General features: G+C 41.8%; 1 protein-coding gene across 1 annotated transcript; it reads left to right on the top strand.

The window, feature by feature from the left end:
- On the top strand, window positions 1–6212 carry nptx2b (neuronal pentraxin IIb). Its single transcript, XM_026179008.1, has 5 exons — window positions 1–912; window positions 1410–1629; window positions 1941–2185; window positions 2281–2460; window positions 4773–6212. Exons 1-5 carry the CDS (start codon window positions 472–474, stop codon window positions 5001–5003), a joined length of 1317 nt encoding a protein of 438 aa, XP_026034793.1. The 5' UTR covers window positions 1–471; the 3' UTR covers window positions 5004–6212.
- Window positions 6213–13331: the final 7119 nt, after the last annotated feature.

Here is a 13331-nt window from a genome sequence, read left to right as displayed (position 1 = left end):
AATCGACCACACCTTTCAATCCTATCAATTTCCGACAACGACTTCGAGTCTTAGAGTCTTAATCAGCTCAACAAATCACCATTTAAGCCTAGACTCGGTGACGTCAGCCTACTACAACACATACAGGACTTTTCACAGACTCCTTTTTTTTGGTAATCCTCTTTATCGAGAGGAGCTGTCTGATCAACACCACACTGTGAGCTCCGTTCGTGCCAGGAATAGTTCCGTTATCACAAGCCACATTAATGGGCTTACACTCCCCTGATCGCATTTTCCACTCCTGATTTTGCCGGTCGGACATCATGTCGCTACTTTGTAAAGATAGTTATACATGATGCTTTTTGCGCAGACCCGTTTGGAGTACACTTTTACGCACTGGACTCAACATCGGGCTCGCGTTGGAGTGCTGAGAATTTAACTGTGAGGTTTTCACCTCTTTCTTGACCTCTCTGAGCGACACAAGCCGCCGGTATGTTTTCACTCTTGTCCGGGATGTTATGTTTTTGTGCTCTGGGATGTGGTCAGCTAACAAACAGGCAGGCGGACGATGGAAAGCGCTACATTTGCCGGGCAATACCCCTCACGGGCGATGCCAGTTGCCCTGTGACTTTGCTACCCGAGTTAAATGCCGGGGGTCAGGAAGAAGAGCTCAGAAACACGGTCATGCAGCTAAGGGAGACGATTTTACAACAGAAAGAAACGATTTCCAAACAGATTGGCACCATCAACGAGCTTACCACCAAGCTGTCTCTGTGCGCGTCAGCAACCACCGATAGAAAGTACGACAAAGGGGGAACATGGGGCAAAGACAAACAAAACACGATGGGGGACGTTCCCGGGGATCCAAATGAAACTATCGACAATCTTGGAAAAACCATGCAGGGGCTCAAGGACCGACTGGAAAACCTTGAGGTAAGAGTCATTGCGCAAAGCATTGTGCCAAAGCCCGAACCTAAAAACCTGGTTTGCTTACGGATTACGGATTTAAGGGGATTAAAACAAACTGTCGATTCGCACAAAAGCAGAGCGTGACTTCTAAGAATTGTTACTGAGTTTATCGTGGAGAATCAAAACAGTATGTGGGAAGAGATTATACAGCTAACTGGTTAATTTCTCGTGTGACCTGCCTTCACTTTGCTTGCGCTTTCAATAAATTGAATAGTCTTTTGTTCCTAGTCTTACCATGACTACCACACAGTATGAAAATACTCAGTTTCAAGCCCAGTATGTGCCTCCCACATTAAAATAAATGAGTGGATTCTCCTGACAGGAGAGGAAAACTGACTGAAAGACTTTTATTTAAACTCAATCTGTAAACCTGCCAATCAGTCACACAGAAGCTCACAGCTCTCAGGGGGGCTTAGTGCACATCCTGCTTATGATAACTGGTGATGTTGATCCTTCCTTAGCAACAGCAAATGAGGGCCAACATATCTGGAGCCTCGTTCCCCAGTGAGCTCCGTGACCTGCTGCAGCAACGTCTTGGAGAACTGGAGAAACAGCTCCTGAAAAAAGTCAGCACCTTGGAGGCGGAAAAGAGCATGCTGTCCAATGCCACAGCTGCCTACAGGCTGAAAACAGAGAGCACTCTAAACGCATTGGTAGAGAGGATCAATGAGTTGGAGAAAGGTACAGCCAAGCACAAACTCACATATTTACATTACAATAGCTGTAGAGAACAAATCAAGAGGAAATGTTATTTTGAGATATAAATAGGTTTCAATGACATACAGCCCATTTAACAGATTGGATGACTACACAGAATAGTCCCACACGAAAGGAAAATTACAAGAGTGGAGAAAGGCTGCTGCCCTCTGCACTCAGAATAGTCAAGATGATCTTATGAATCACCAAAGGTGAAATAACGGGTGAGAAGATTAGCCTCATGGGTCACCTCTCCCTCCTTACACCACGGGTCTTTTCTGCCGATCTTATTACAGGCGGAGGAGACTTCATATCCCCAGAACAGTTTAAGCTGTCCCTGCCCCAGCGTACCAATTACCTGTATGGCCGTATCACCAAGAGCTTGCCAGAGATGTATGCTTTCACTCTCTGCATGTGGATCAAGTCCAGCGCCAGCCCTGGCATAGGCACGCCTTTTTCTTACGGTGTACCAGGGCAAGCAAATGAGATTGTGCTGATTGAATGGGGCAACAACCCAATTGAGCTTCTCATTAATGACAAGGCAAGTAATTAAATCGGATTGAAATAGTGATTTAGTAAAAATCATATTTGTACCAAAACACACGTTTCAAAATTATAATGTCTTTTTGACCCTAGGTTGCTCAGCTTCCCCTGGAGGTTCGCGACGGCAGGTGGCACCACATCTGCATCTCTTGGACCACGCGAGATGGTCAGTGGGAGGCTTACCAAGACGGGGAGAAGCTGGGAGCTGGTGACAACCTGGCAGCCTGGCACCCCATCAAACCTGGAGGAGTGATCATCCTGGGGCAGGAGCAGGTGAAATGATACAGTAAAATCTTTGATGAATGTCTATTTTTAGATTCATCGTCAAAAAAAGAATGTGTTGCAGCTATGTGCACTCAACTCAACACGCTCACATTACTGCAAGAAGAAAATAACTTGAAAATGCTGTACCAAGCGCTTCGACTAATAAGACGCACTATTTATGAGGTGTCTCTGCAAATTGCAGATGGAAAGAAGAAAATTACCCAGATTTAAAGCGGCACAAATGAGATCCAGGCTGATTATCAGAACAAAACAATTAACAGAAACAACAGTGAATCTATCACTGCCCACAGCTGCTGAGGTCGCTAAATGAATCAATGTATTATTACCTCTGCCAAGCAGGTAATAACGCATGTTTTTATTGACGTTTGTTTGTGTCCCTTTTAATGGCTTTACACAAAACCTGCCCAGTCTATTTTCGTGACACTTCGTGTTGAGGGAAGAAGCCATTAAATATTTGGTGTGCATCCAGATCCCTCTTTAAAAGGCATGAATGGCCGTTTGCTGAGGCTTGTGGTCTTTGAGTGCTGTTATCGTTTAAAAAAAAAATCATATTACTGTTCAGTTCTGCAGGGAACATTTGGTATCCAAATCACTGCTAATCAAAGTTTACATAGCAGCATGCAGAATATTTATGTGATTGAAGGGAACCTAATTTCCACTTCCATATTTATATTCTTGGTTTCTGTTAGAGTAGCTTTGCATGATTCACAGTACAAAATAACTCCTCAGTTCCTCCTCTACCTGAGACGAGCCTTTTTACTCCTCTCCCTTTATAACCAGACTCCTTTTAAGCCAGCTTTCTTCTGAATGGCTGCCCCTTGCACTCTGTACAGTAGATCGGTTGGGACTGCTATTCTCACAGCCAGAGTTGTGTGTCTGAAATGACCATATTTAGTATATCCACTGTCTTTGACATCATACAGATTCAAGACTAGAAGAGTACATACATCACCAAAGCCGATGTCAGTTCTCTATCTTAATAATAATAATGGATTGCATTTATATAGTGCTTTTCGAGACCCTTAACGCGCTTTACAATTCCACTATTCATTCACTCTCACACACTGGTGGAGGCAAGCTACAGTTGTAGCCACAGCTGCCCTGGGGCAGACTGACAGAAGCAAGGCTGCCATATTGCACCATCGGCCCCTCTGGCCATCACCAGTAGGCGGTAGGTGAAGTGTCTTGCCCAAGAACACAACAACCAAGACAGACAGAGCTGGGGATCGATCGATAGGATTCATGAAATTTAGCTTGGTAGTTTTATCATACTCTTGATTGCAAACACATAAAACCACTGGACTTTATAGACTACACCTAACAAGGATTGCAACTGCAGTGCAGACAGATGACTGTGTCAGATGATTGCTTCAGGTCTTCAGGTCAAGCTTCTCAAAATTGTGTGAAGATGGTGTGAAAAGGTGCTTCAGCTGTAACAAGGACCAGCTTGACCAAGGTCAGGAGAATTGTTTGTCTAAGGACTTTGCACTCTTATCTGTCTACCACAAATTTTCTACCAGATATGACTAATAAATATTAAGTATTTTTCATATTTTCATTTTGAAATCAACAGTTTTAAAATCCGTTTCCTAAGTTTTGTTTCTCAAGCAGTTTATCCGTCAAGGGAGAGAGATTGAGTGAGAATCTGAATGTGAGGCAGAGGCTTAAATAACTGAAGGCGAGCCACAGGAGATCACAGCAGGTGGCACACAGGGAAGCATGATAGATGCTTTGCCAAAGTGACAAAAGAAAAACAGGACTATATAAACACAGAGGGCACAGCGGGAACTAAAAGAATAAAAATGAAGGCATGAACCAAAAAACAAACAACTGTAAAACTGAAAATTAAAAGAGAAGAAAAAAGTCAATAATATCACAAGAAAAAAAACTCAACCTCTGTTAAAATAATAAATTAATCAAATCAGGAATTCAACCATTCAGTGAACACATAATCAAGATTACAAATGCTAGAAGAACAATAAAAGCCAAACAAAAACCAAATATATTAACCGTGAATCTAAAGTTCAAATCAACATGAATACCCATGATGCTCTCACGTGATCGCTTAGTGTTACTAAATTATGAAACATAAAGTCTTTAAAAAATGACACATTTCTTAGAAAACAGATAAAGGACTTGACCTCGTGTCCAAGAGTACTTTAAAAGACAGTACAAAAGTTTAATGAGCAGTTCATTCCCACTGACTGGCTCTTCCTCCGCACTGGAACAGGTAATTACGTTTGATGTTGTTGTTGTCGATGCGGTTTAAATTCACATCCTGCTGTTTATGGCTCTTCCAGGACGTGGTGGGCGGGCGCTTTGATGCCGGACAGGCTTTCGTGGGCGAGCTGAGTCAGGTGAACATTTGGGATCGCGTTCTGAAGCCCGTCGAGATCCAGTCTATGGCCAACTGCACTTCGTACGTCCCTGGGAATGTCGTCTCCTGGCTGGCGAGCAACGTCGAAGTTTTCGGGAGGGGAGCGTTCAAGCGGCCCTTGGAGATATGCCAGGAGAGGTTGCCCAACGCTTAAAAAAACCTCTCAGCCTGTCATTTGATTTGTTAATGTTTCCATCCATTCAACTTTTTTTATTTTAAGTAGTCTGTTCATACTGTGAGGCAGCTTGTTCATTTTATTTTTTTATAGTTGGATGCTTTTCGTAGTCTGGTTTACATTTACAGCTTTGAGATTACTGAACCAATTCTGAAAAAGACCCCCTGAGATTACAGCTGTGACATTTTGACCGTTTGGTGTGATCCAGCGTTCAGGGCCACACATCTAAGTGTGTATTGTTTTGCCCAGGCTGATCACAATCACCTCTGCTTGCGGTTTCCAGTGGCAATTAGAGCGCTCCTTAGTGACAGCAGTTTCTTCATCACGATTAGGATACTTGGCTTCAACAGCCGTAGTAACATAAGGCCGTAGGTATTGGTGCTAAGACGTAAAATGACCCCCCCCCCACACACACACACACACACACTCACTCTGAAGCTCTGAAGTAAAGAAAATCCACTCTAGTGCAGCACACTTGTAGTATGACAAACACATTAGGGTTCAGACCGACGTTGCCATTAACATGTGAGCGAGTGTTGCGTGCTGTGTAGGAGGAAAGATTAAAAGGGTGGCTAATGTTATGCCACCTCTTTAACCAAGCAATAGCACTGAGCCAACAGCAATCTGATCCTCACATGTTTGGCTCTTTTAAAGGGATAATACTAAAAAAAAACAAAACAGAAAAACCCAAAGACCATATTTCATGTGGCACTGATGGATGAAGCACATCAGCGATTGAAATAAATCTGTGTAAGACATGCTGCTGATTTCATTTTATAGCTTACGTGGTGAAAAACAAAAGTGGGATGCATATCTGTCACCAGTGCTGCTGCTCATCACTGTTCTCTCTTCCTGGCTTTTTCCATCACAGGAAATGGTGAATCATTTTGAAAACATACACACAGCTTCTGTGTTGTGATGACAAAGAGTGAAAAAAAAAATTAAAACCTTACAACATGTGCTTGAATGTAAATTTGAATGTAACTTTCCATTATGTAACGTCTCTGTCCAGAAAAAAAAGTATTTTTTTAATGTGGTCTGTTTTTAGCACATTTGTAAGGCTTTCTCCACCTTGTCCTGTGGCCTTTTCATAGAAGTGCCATTAAATGTTTTCTAAGTGTTTCCAAATGTTTACCATGTACAGAAAATGTGGAAAATAAAGATAATTATTCCTGCAAAATGAATTTACAAGTGAACACGAGTACTCTCTGTGAGACTGTTTAAAAAAAATCATATGAATCTTATATGCCAGTTTTAAAACCATCTTGTTTGTTAGGCGTCACACGAGTAAGACAGACTTACTGTCTTACGGCTGTTCAGACTCTGATGGCTTCAGTCAAACAGCAACAGATGTCCCGGGTGGATTTAGCAACTCTTAACAGATGAGAAAGGTCAGGGGTGACATCACGGACACTCTATTAGACAAGTCTGCCACAGCCTTGAAACTACATGACACACATTCATTATTTGAGTTATTTAAGTTTAAGTTTCACTAAAATCCAGAATTATGAAATCATATAGAATACCATCTTTTTATATGTTAGCTTAGCCGCCCAGCTTGAGCAAAACAAAGCAATCGGTTAAGTTTGACAGGTGAAAAATATTTTTTGCATTTCTCAAAACCAAGAATTGTCAAAACCTGTTATACTCTAAGGGTCTTTGAAGATGGGAATATTATTAACTGTGCTCTTGTGGATTAGTAGCGAAGAATAATTTATATAATTCACACAGGTTGTTTTCAGGAGAGGTAAGCATTTAAGAAGCTTAGGCTGGTCAAAAGAAAGCAAACCCTTAAAGGTTCAGGACATAATAAAAATAAGCTGGTTCTTAGCAGGTCTTAAAAATGTAATAGACACACAGAAGCAGTGTGTAAAAACTAAGTACACCCTTCCTGCTTCCACAGGAATTAAGAGGGTAAGTATCAGCCAGATGCTGCTTGATGAATCCACTTGATTAACTGATCATCAGAAAGTGTGGCCATTTCTATGAAAGCAGAAGCTTTTGCAGTTCGCTGCTCTGGAGCATTCAGGTATTTGGTAACACAATGCCAAGGAGGAAAAGCATCAGCAAGGATCCTAGTAGAAACAACTATTGCTGCCCATCAATCAGGGAGGGGTTATAAGGCCAACAGATTGACCACATGACATTCTCCCAATCCTCTGCTGTATCATCCATGTGCTCTCTGGCAAACTTCAGACGGGCCTGGACATGCACTGGCTTCAGCAGCGGAACACGTCTGGCACTGCGGGATTTGATTCCCTGCCGTTGTAGTGTGTTACTGATGGTGACCTTTGTTACTTTGGTCCCAGCTCTCTGCAGGTCATTCACCAGGTCCCCCCGTGTGGTTCTGGGATCTTTGCTCACCGTTCTCATGATCATTTTGACCCCACGGGATGAGATCTTGCGTGGAGCCCCAGATCGAGGGAGATTATCAGTGGTCTTGTATGTCTTCCATTTTCTGATGATTGCTCCCACAGTTGATTTTTTCACACCAAGCTGCTTGCCTATTGTAGATTCACTCTTCCCAGTCTGGTGCAGGTCTACAATACTTTTCCTGGTGTCCTTCAAAAGCTCTTTGGTCTTGGCCATGGCGGAGTTTGGAGTCTGACTGTTTGAGGCTGTGGACAGGTGTCTTTTATACAGATGATGAGTTCAAACAGGTGCCATTCATACAGGTAACGAGTGGGGGACAGAAAAGCTTCTTACAGAAGACGTTACAGGTCTGTGAGAGCCAGAGATTTTCCTTGTTTGAGGTGACCAAATACTTATTTTCCACCCTGATTTACGAATAAATTCTTTACAAATCCTACCATGTGGATTCATGGATTTTTTTTTTCACATTCTGTCTCTCACAGTTGAAGTGTACCTCTGGTGCAAATTACTGACCTCTGTCATCATTTTAGGTGGGGGAACTTGCACAATCGGTGGCTGACTAAATACTTTTTTGCCCCACTGTATGTATGACTGGCAGATAGAGCAAGTAGCAGACATCCAGAAATCCTACCAGTTGCTAGACAAAGCTGAAAGACACCAAAGAGGCAAAAATCATGGCAGCACAGGAACAACCAAGTACAAGATCCATAGAGGCTGCGGTCTACCACACCAGGCCAGACCCCAGGTGTCACAGTCTGGCGAGGGCAGACTGTATGAATTGAAAAAGGACCCAAAATGCAGACTCCAAGGAACAGGGAACAAAACTTGAATGTTAACAAAAAGCGAGCCGTTTAATATGGCTGGAAAAAAAGGTACAAACAAAGGGCAAGGCAAACTGAAGCAAAATTAACACAAACCTAAACTGGGAAATCTAAACAAACAATAAGAAAAACCTAGACAAGAAACTTGGAAGCATGGCATAGGAAACATGGCGTGGACAACAGACGACCTGACAATCACACACTGAAAACAGAGGACTTAAATACACAGGAGGTGATTAGGGGAAGTGGAGACACATGAGAAAACAGCTGGCACACATGAACATAATGACGTCACAGTGGGAGAGTAAAACTGAACATGATGAACACAGAACACCAGACCTCTTCACAATAAAACAGGAAACATAATGAGACATAGACATGACAACCCGAACTTGACAACGTAAGACACAGACATGAAACGCATGAAGAGCAGGGGAGATTTAACATGGTTGGAAACACGAGGGGAAAATAATAACTAGAAACACTTAGGCATAATAATACAAACTTGATAACATAAGACACGCAGCATGAAACACGAAGGGTGAGGGGAAGCTTAAATACAGGGGAAGAAAACACAAGGAGTCTAATAACCAAATGAACTTAGATAACCTAATGAACAAAATAAACTCAAACTTAAAACGCTGGGTCAAGAGACCCAGGACCATGACACCAGGTGCAGGCTGTGTAAAGATGCCCCTGAGACAATCCAGCACATAACAGAAGGATGCAAGATGCTAGCAGGCAGAGTATACATGGAACTCCATAAATAAGTGGCCAGCATAGTATACAGGAACATCTATGCAGAATATGGCCTGGAAGTTCTGAAGTCAAAATGGAAGAGGCACCCAGTGGTGGTCAAGAATGACTGAGGTAAGATCCTGTGGGACTTCCAGATACAGACGGACAATCTGGTGGACAAACGGACAAACCGGACATAGTAGTGGTAGACAAGCAGAGGAAGACAGCCGTAGAGATAGATGTAGCGATACCGAATGACAGCAACATCAAAAAGAAGGAACACGAAAAAGTGGAGAAGTACCAAGAGCTCAGAGAAGAGCTCGAGAAGATGTGCAGGGTGAAGGTAACAATGGTCTAAATGGTAATCGGAGCACTTGGTGCAGTGACCCCCAAGCTAGGGGAGTGACTCCAGCAGATCCCAGGAACAACTTCCGAGATCTCTGTCTGGAAGAGCGCAGTCCTAGGAAAAGCTAAGATACTGCAATGGACCCTCAAGCTCCCAGGCCTCTGATAGAGGACCTGAGCTTATTTTATTTTATTTTTTGTTGCTTTCTGTTGGTTTCTTTGTATTTTACCATGCCTGCATCTGTGCATGCATCCATATCAGTTATGGCACCTTGCCAATCAAGCTTCGTCGTGTTAGTTTATAACTTGGCAATTCACTCTTTGGTCACTCTAGCAGCTAAAACACAGACCTTGAAGTTACAAAAAGATGGTGATGAAAAAAGAATCAAAGTTTGAAATTTGAAAAGAGAAGAAAAGAAGCAAAAACAAACAAAAAGCAAGTCCCACATGTCTAATTAAGTCATTAAAGTTTTTTTTACACATCAGTGATATGATCCATACTGTATGTATATTACATATATGTTCATATGTTTACATTACCACATCCAAACCTCAAACGTTGGTTTCAGTAGATATGAGTGAATATAACAGAGCTGAAATTTAATGACAGATTTTTCTCTTAAAAAATGCGAACAGCTGCAGACGTTAACTTTTTTTTAGCTCAAGGTCAGCCTGATATTCATCTTAGCATCTGCATCACCCCGCAGTGTCTTTGACAACCAGCATTCATCAAAACACTCACAATTAATAATGCTGACGTCTCTAACAGAGAACACACTATCATTAAACACCATCAAGGTAAAAAACTGAATAAAAATAACGTGACTGATGCTAGAGGAGTTAGAAAAGATTCAAAGACTTTATGTAAGGTTAACTTTTACAACTCTTCCTGTTTTTCTACTGAATTTGAATCGATCCTTTCTTTCATCTCAGGCTGATGCTTCATTTTGCAGTAATTAGAAACAATATTGCTTTATATTTTTGTGTTTCTATCACAAAGTTGAATTTAAATAATTTTGATTTGTTTTGGTTATGATAAAGTTTTATTAAAAGAAGGTAATATGGCTCTGTGGAGGACTGGTCAGTCATTACCTCAGTAACTGCTGATGACACCACATTCATATTTGTGGCATTGATTTCTCAACAACAACTGGGTAATGGCTTAATCAGTAATGAAGAGAAAACAAACAAACCTGCATTCTGGTTTTACACAGGACTCAAACCCTGCCTTTCCAGGTGAAGGTCTTTTGTTGCCTAACCATGCCGTATCACTACTCTGCTTTTTAAACAAGTTTTTGCTATGCTCACTAGATCTGGCTTGAAAGAACTTGTCTCAAGCCTCGTGAGCTAAGCCTAAAAACAAAACCAGAGGAGGCGATTGAGTCTAGAGCCATATGAAAAACAAAGTACACCCTCTTTTTATTCTAAAATATAGCACATTAGTACACACTCAAAAACAATCTGTCAGGGTTCGGGTCCGTGACCCAGTGTCTTGAGTTTATTTTGGATTTTCTTACGTTATTGTAAAAATGCTAGTTCTTGTTCTTGTGCTATTATTTAGTCTTCTCCTCTTTGTTTAACGTTTAGTTATGCCCATGCTTGCATCTCCCTGTGCTTCATGTCTACCCAGTCTGTCATGTTTCTTGTCTGTGTGTTTCATGTTGTCAAGCTTGTGTTATTACGTCTTCGTCTCTCCATGCTTCCTGTTTTATTTTGAAAGGCCTGGTGGTTCCATGTTTAGTGTGTTAGGGTTTTACTTTTCCCTGTGGCGTCATGATCATTTGTGTCAGCTGTGTCTCCTCAGGTGTTTCCACTTCCCTCATTACCCTTCTGTCCTCATGCCCTGATAGAGTTTTTCATGTTCCAGTTCAGGCCCTGTTCATGTCACAGTTTTCATGTTTTAGTTTTTCTCAGTTTAGGTTTCCAGATTAGTTTTTCTCCAGTTTGCCTTGCCTTGTTTTTTTTTTGTTACACTTCGTTTGTCTCCCGTGTCTGCATTTTTGTCCACACCTCAAACACACCGGCCTGCTCGGCTGTGACAAATCTGGTCCATACCAGGTTCTACAACTGCTTAAAGACAGATGAATAAGATGTGACGTATTATATTAGGTATTTATTTAATAAAATAGCACTGTGTGTGTTAAACTAAGTACACCTCACCACATGGTTCACTGGTACAAGCTAATGAAGTAATGGTTTTCTGTATGACTTTCTCACATTGTTAGGAAGTTTGGCCCACTTTTCTTTGCAGCAGTTCTTCACTTGTCCAGTTTTCTCATTTTAAAAATCTAGGTAAAGCAAATAAGTGGAAGACAAAGGAAGAAGTAAATCAAGAACTAAATGCTATGTCCTTAAAAATATGACAAAAACTGAGCAAAGACCTAAAAGAGGACCCAGAGATACATTTGGAAGGCTGTAAAGAAGTCATTCATACAGAAAGGAAACAGATCAAATTGTCATTAATATATATATGCAGGACGTCAGAGAGCTGTACAACAGTGAGTGTCTACAGCCATCTGTAAGATGGGTTGGAAGCACAGAGTCCAGAGCCCGGACCTCAACATTATTGAAGCAGCCTGGGATCATCTTGACAGAACTGAACAAAAGGCACCCAACAGCTAAAGAAGGGCTTTGAACAGGGGTGGGCAACTCCAGGCCTCGAGGGCCGGTGTCCCTGCAGGTTTTAGATGTGCCCTTGAACCAACACAGCTGATTTAAATGGCTAAATTACCTCCTCAACATGTCCTGAAGTTCTCCAGAGGCCTGGTAACGAACTAATCATGTGATTCAGGTGTTGACCTGGCTTTGAATGTCCTTCAAGAAACCTAGAGAATGATTCTTGAAGACCAACTCAAGAGTATGAAAAAATGTGTTTTTGTATAGAGTTAGCATTTTCTCGCCATGTTTACATGGTTACTCTCATGGTCTGTCTGTGGACTCAGTGGTTTTGGTTTTGATTATTATCTTATGTTTTAGGTTCATTCTTGTTAGGAATTTCTTGTTCTCAGGTTTAGTTTCTGTTTTGTATTTCGAGCTCCTTTTGTTCTGTCTCTCTGCCTGTCTGGTCCCGCGTCTTTGTGCTCCCTCCCTGTTGCCATGTCTTGTGTTAATTCTCGTGTCTGTGCATACCTGTTGTATTTCCTGTTTTATTTTGAAGGTCCTTGTCTCGTCAGCCTGTCACCTCCTGTATCCCATTCCCGGATTGCCCCTGTGTGTATATAAGCCCTGTGTTTTCTCCTGCTTGTTGCTGCTCCGTCTGCGTTGTCTCCTCGAGACTCCCTGTGTTTCTGCCGTATGATAGTTTCAGGTCAGTTTTGTTAGTTTTCTCAGTTTAGGTTTATCTGTATGCCCTTCTCCGTTCCTCCTGTATTGTGTTCACCTCACAAAATAAAGCTCAATCTCTGCATCTACGTCAGTGCCTGCATTTGGGTCCTTACCTCACCTCCACACGGCCTGCCTCGCCAGCCGTGACAGTTTCTCTCTAGCTTTCTCCCACAGTACAAAGACACATATGGCATTAGGTTAATTGGTGATTCTCAATTGACCATAGGTGTGACCGTGAGTGATGTGTTTTGTGTTAGCACTGCAGCAGCTGACAGATTAGCAACCTGTCCAGGGTGTTGCCTGCCTATTGCCCTAAGACAGCTGTGATAGAAACTCTTGAATTGGTTAGATGAAAGAAAATGGATGAACAGGTTGATTTCCTGTCCAGTGACACCAAAAACATGTTACCTACCACAACCTTATTGAAATTCAGTTCATGTTCATGACATGACCCAAATTTCAATGTAACATTCATTCATAGTACATTGTATTGTGTCAATATAACTGATACAAAACACAAGGTTTATAAAAGATAAAGAGCTTCACATGTACTTTCTGTAAAGTTCAAAGTAGAAGTTGTTCAGATAAATATGCTCATTTGAATTGTGAACCTGAGCATCATGCATGATAGGACAGAGTCGAGTATTAGCTCTCTGCAAAAAAATATATCTTGTGCAGCTGTGCCTCAGCGTTTAGGAGTGCAAGA

This window comes from Astatotilapia calliptera, chromosome 8 (genome assembly GCF_900246225.1).
Source record: "Astatotilapia calliptera chromosome 8, fAstCal1.2, whole genome shotgun sequence".
Taxonomy (NCBI): domain Eukaryota; kingdom Metazoa; phylum Chordata; class Actinopteri; order Cichliformes; family Cichlidae; genus Astatotilapia; species Astatotilapia calliptera.
This window is presented reverse-complemented; position numbering and strand designations above follow the sequence as displayed.

Bases quoted from the DNA above. Each gene is read 5' to 3' on its own strand.
- nptx2b (XM_026179008.1), top strand. From the start codon at position 472: ATGTTTTCACTCTTGTCCGGGATGTTATGTTTTTGTGCTCTGGGATGT. The intron at 913-1,409 runs GTAAGAGTCATT...ATCCTTCCTTAG, and splicing joins ACCGACTGGAAAACCTTGAG to CAACAGCAAATGAGGGCCAA. The intron at 1,630-1,940 runs GTACAGCCAAGC...ATCTTATTACAG, and splicing joins GATCAATGAGTTGGAGAAAG to GCGGAGGAGACTTCATATCC.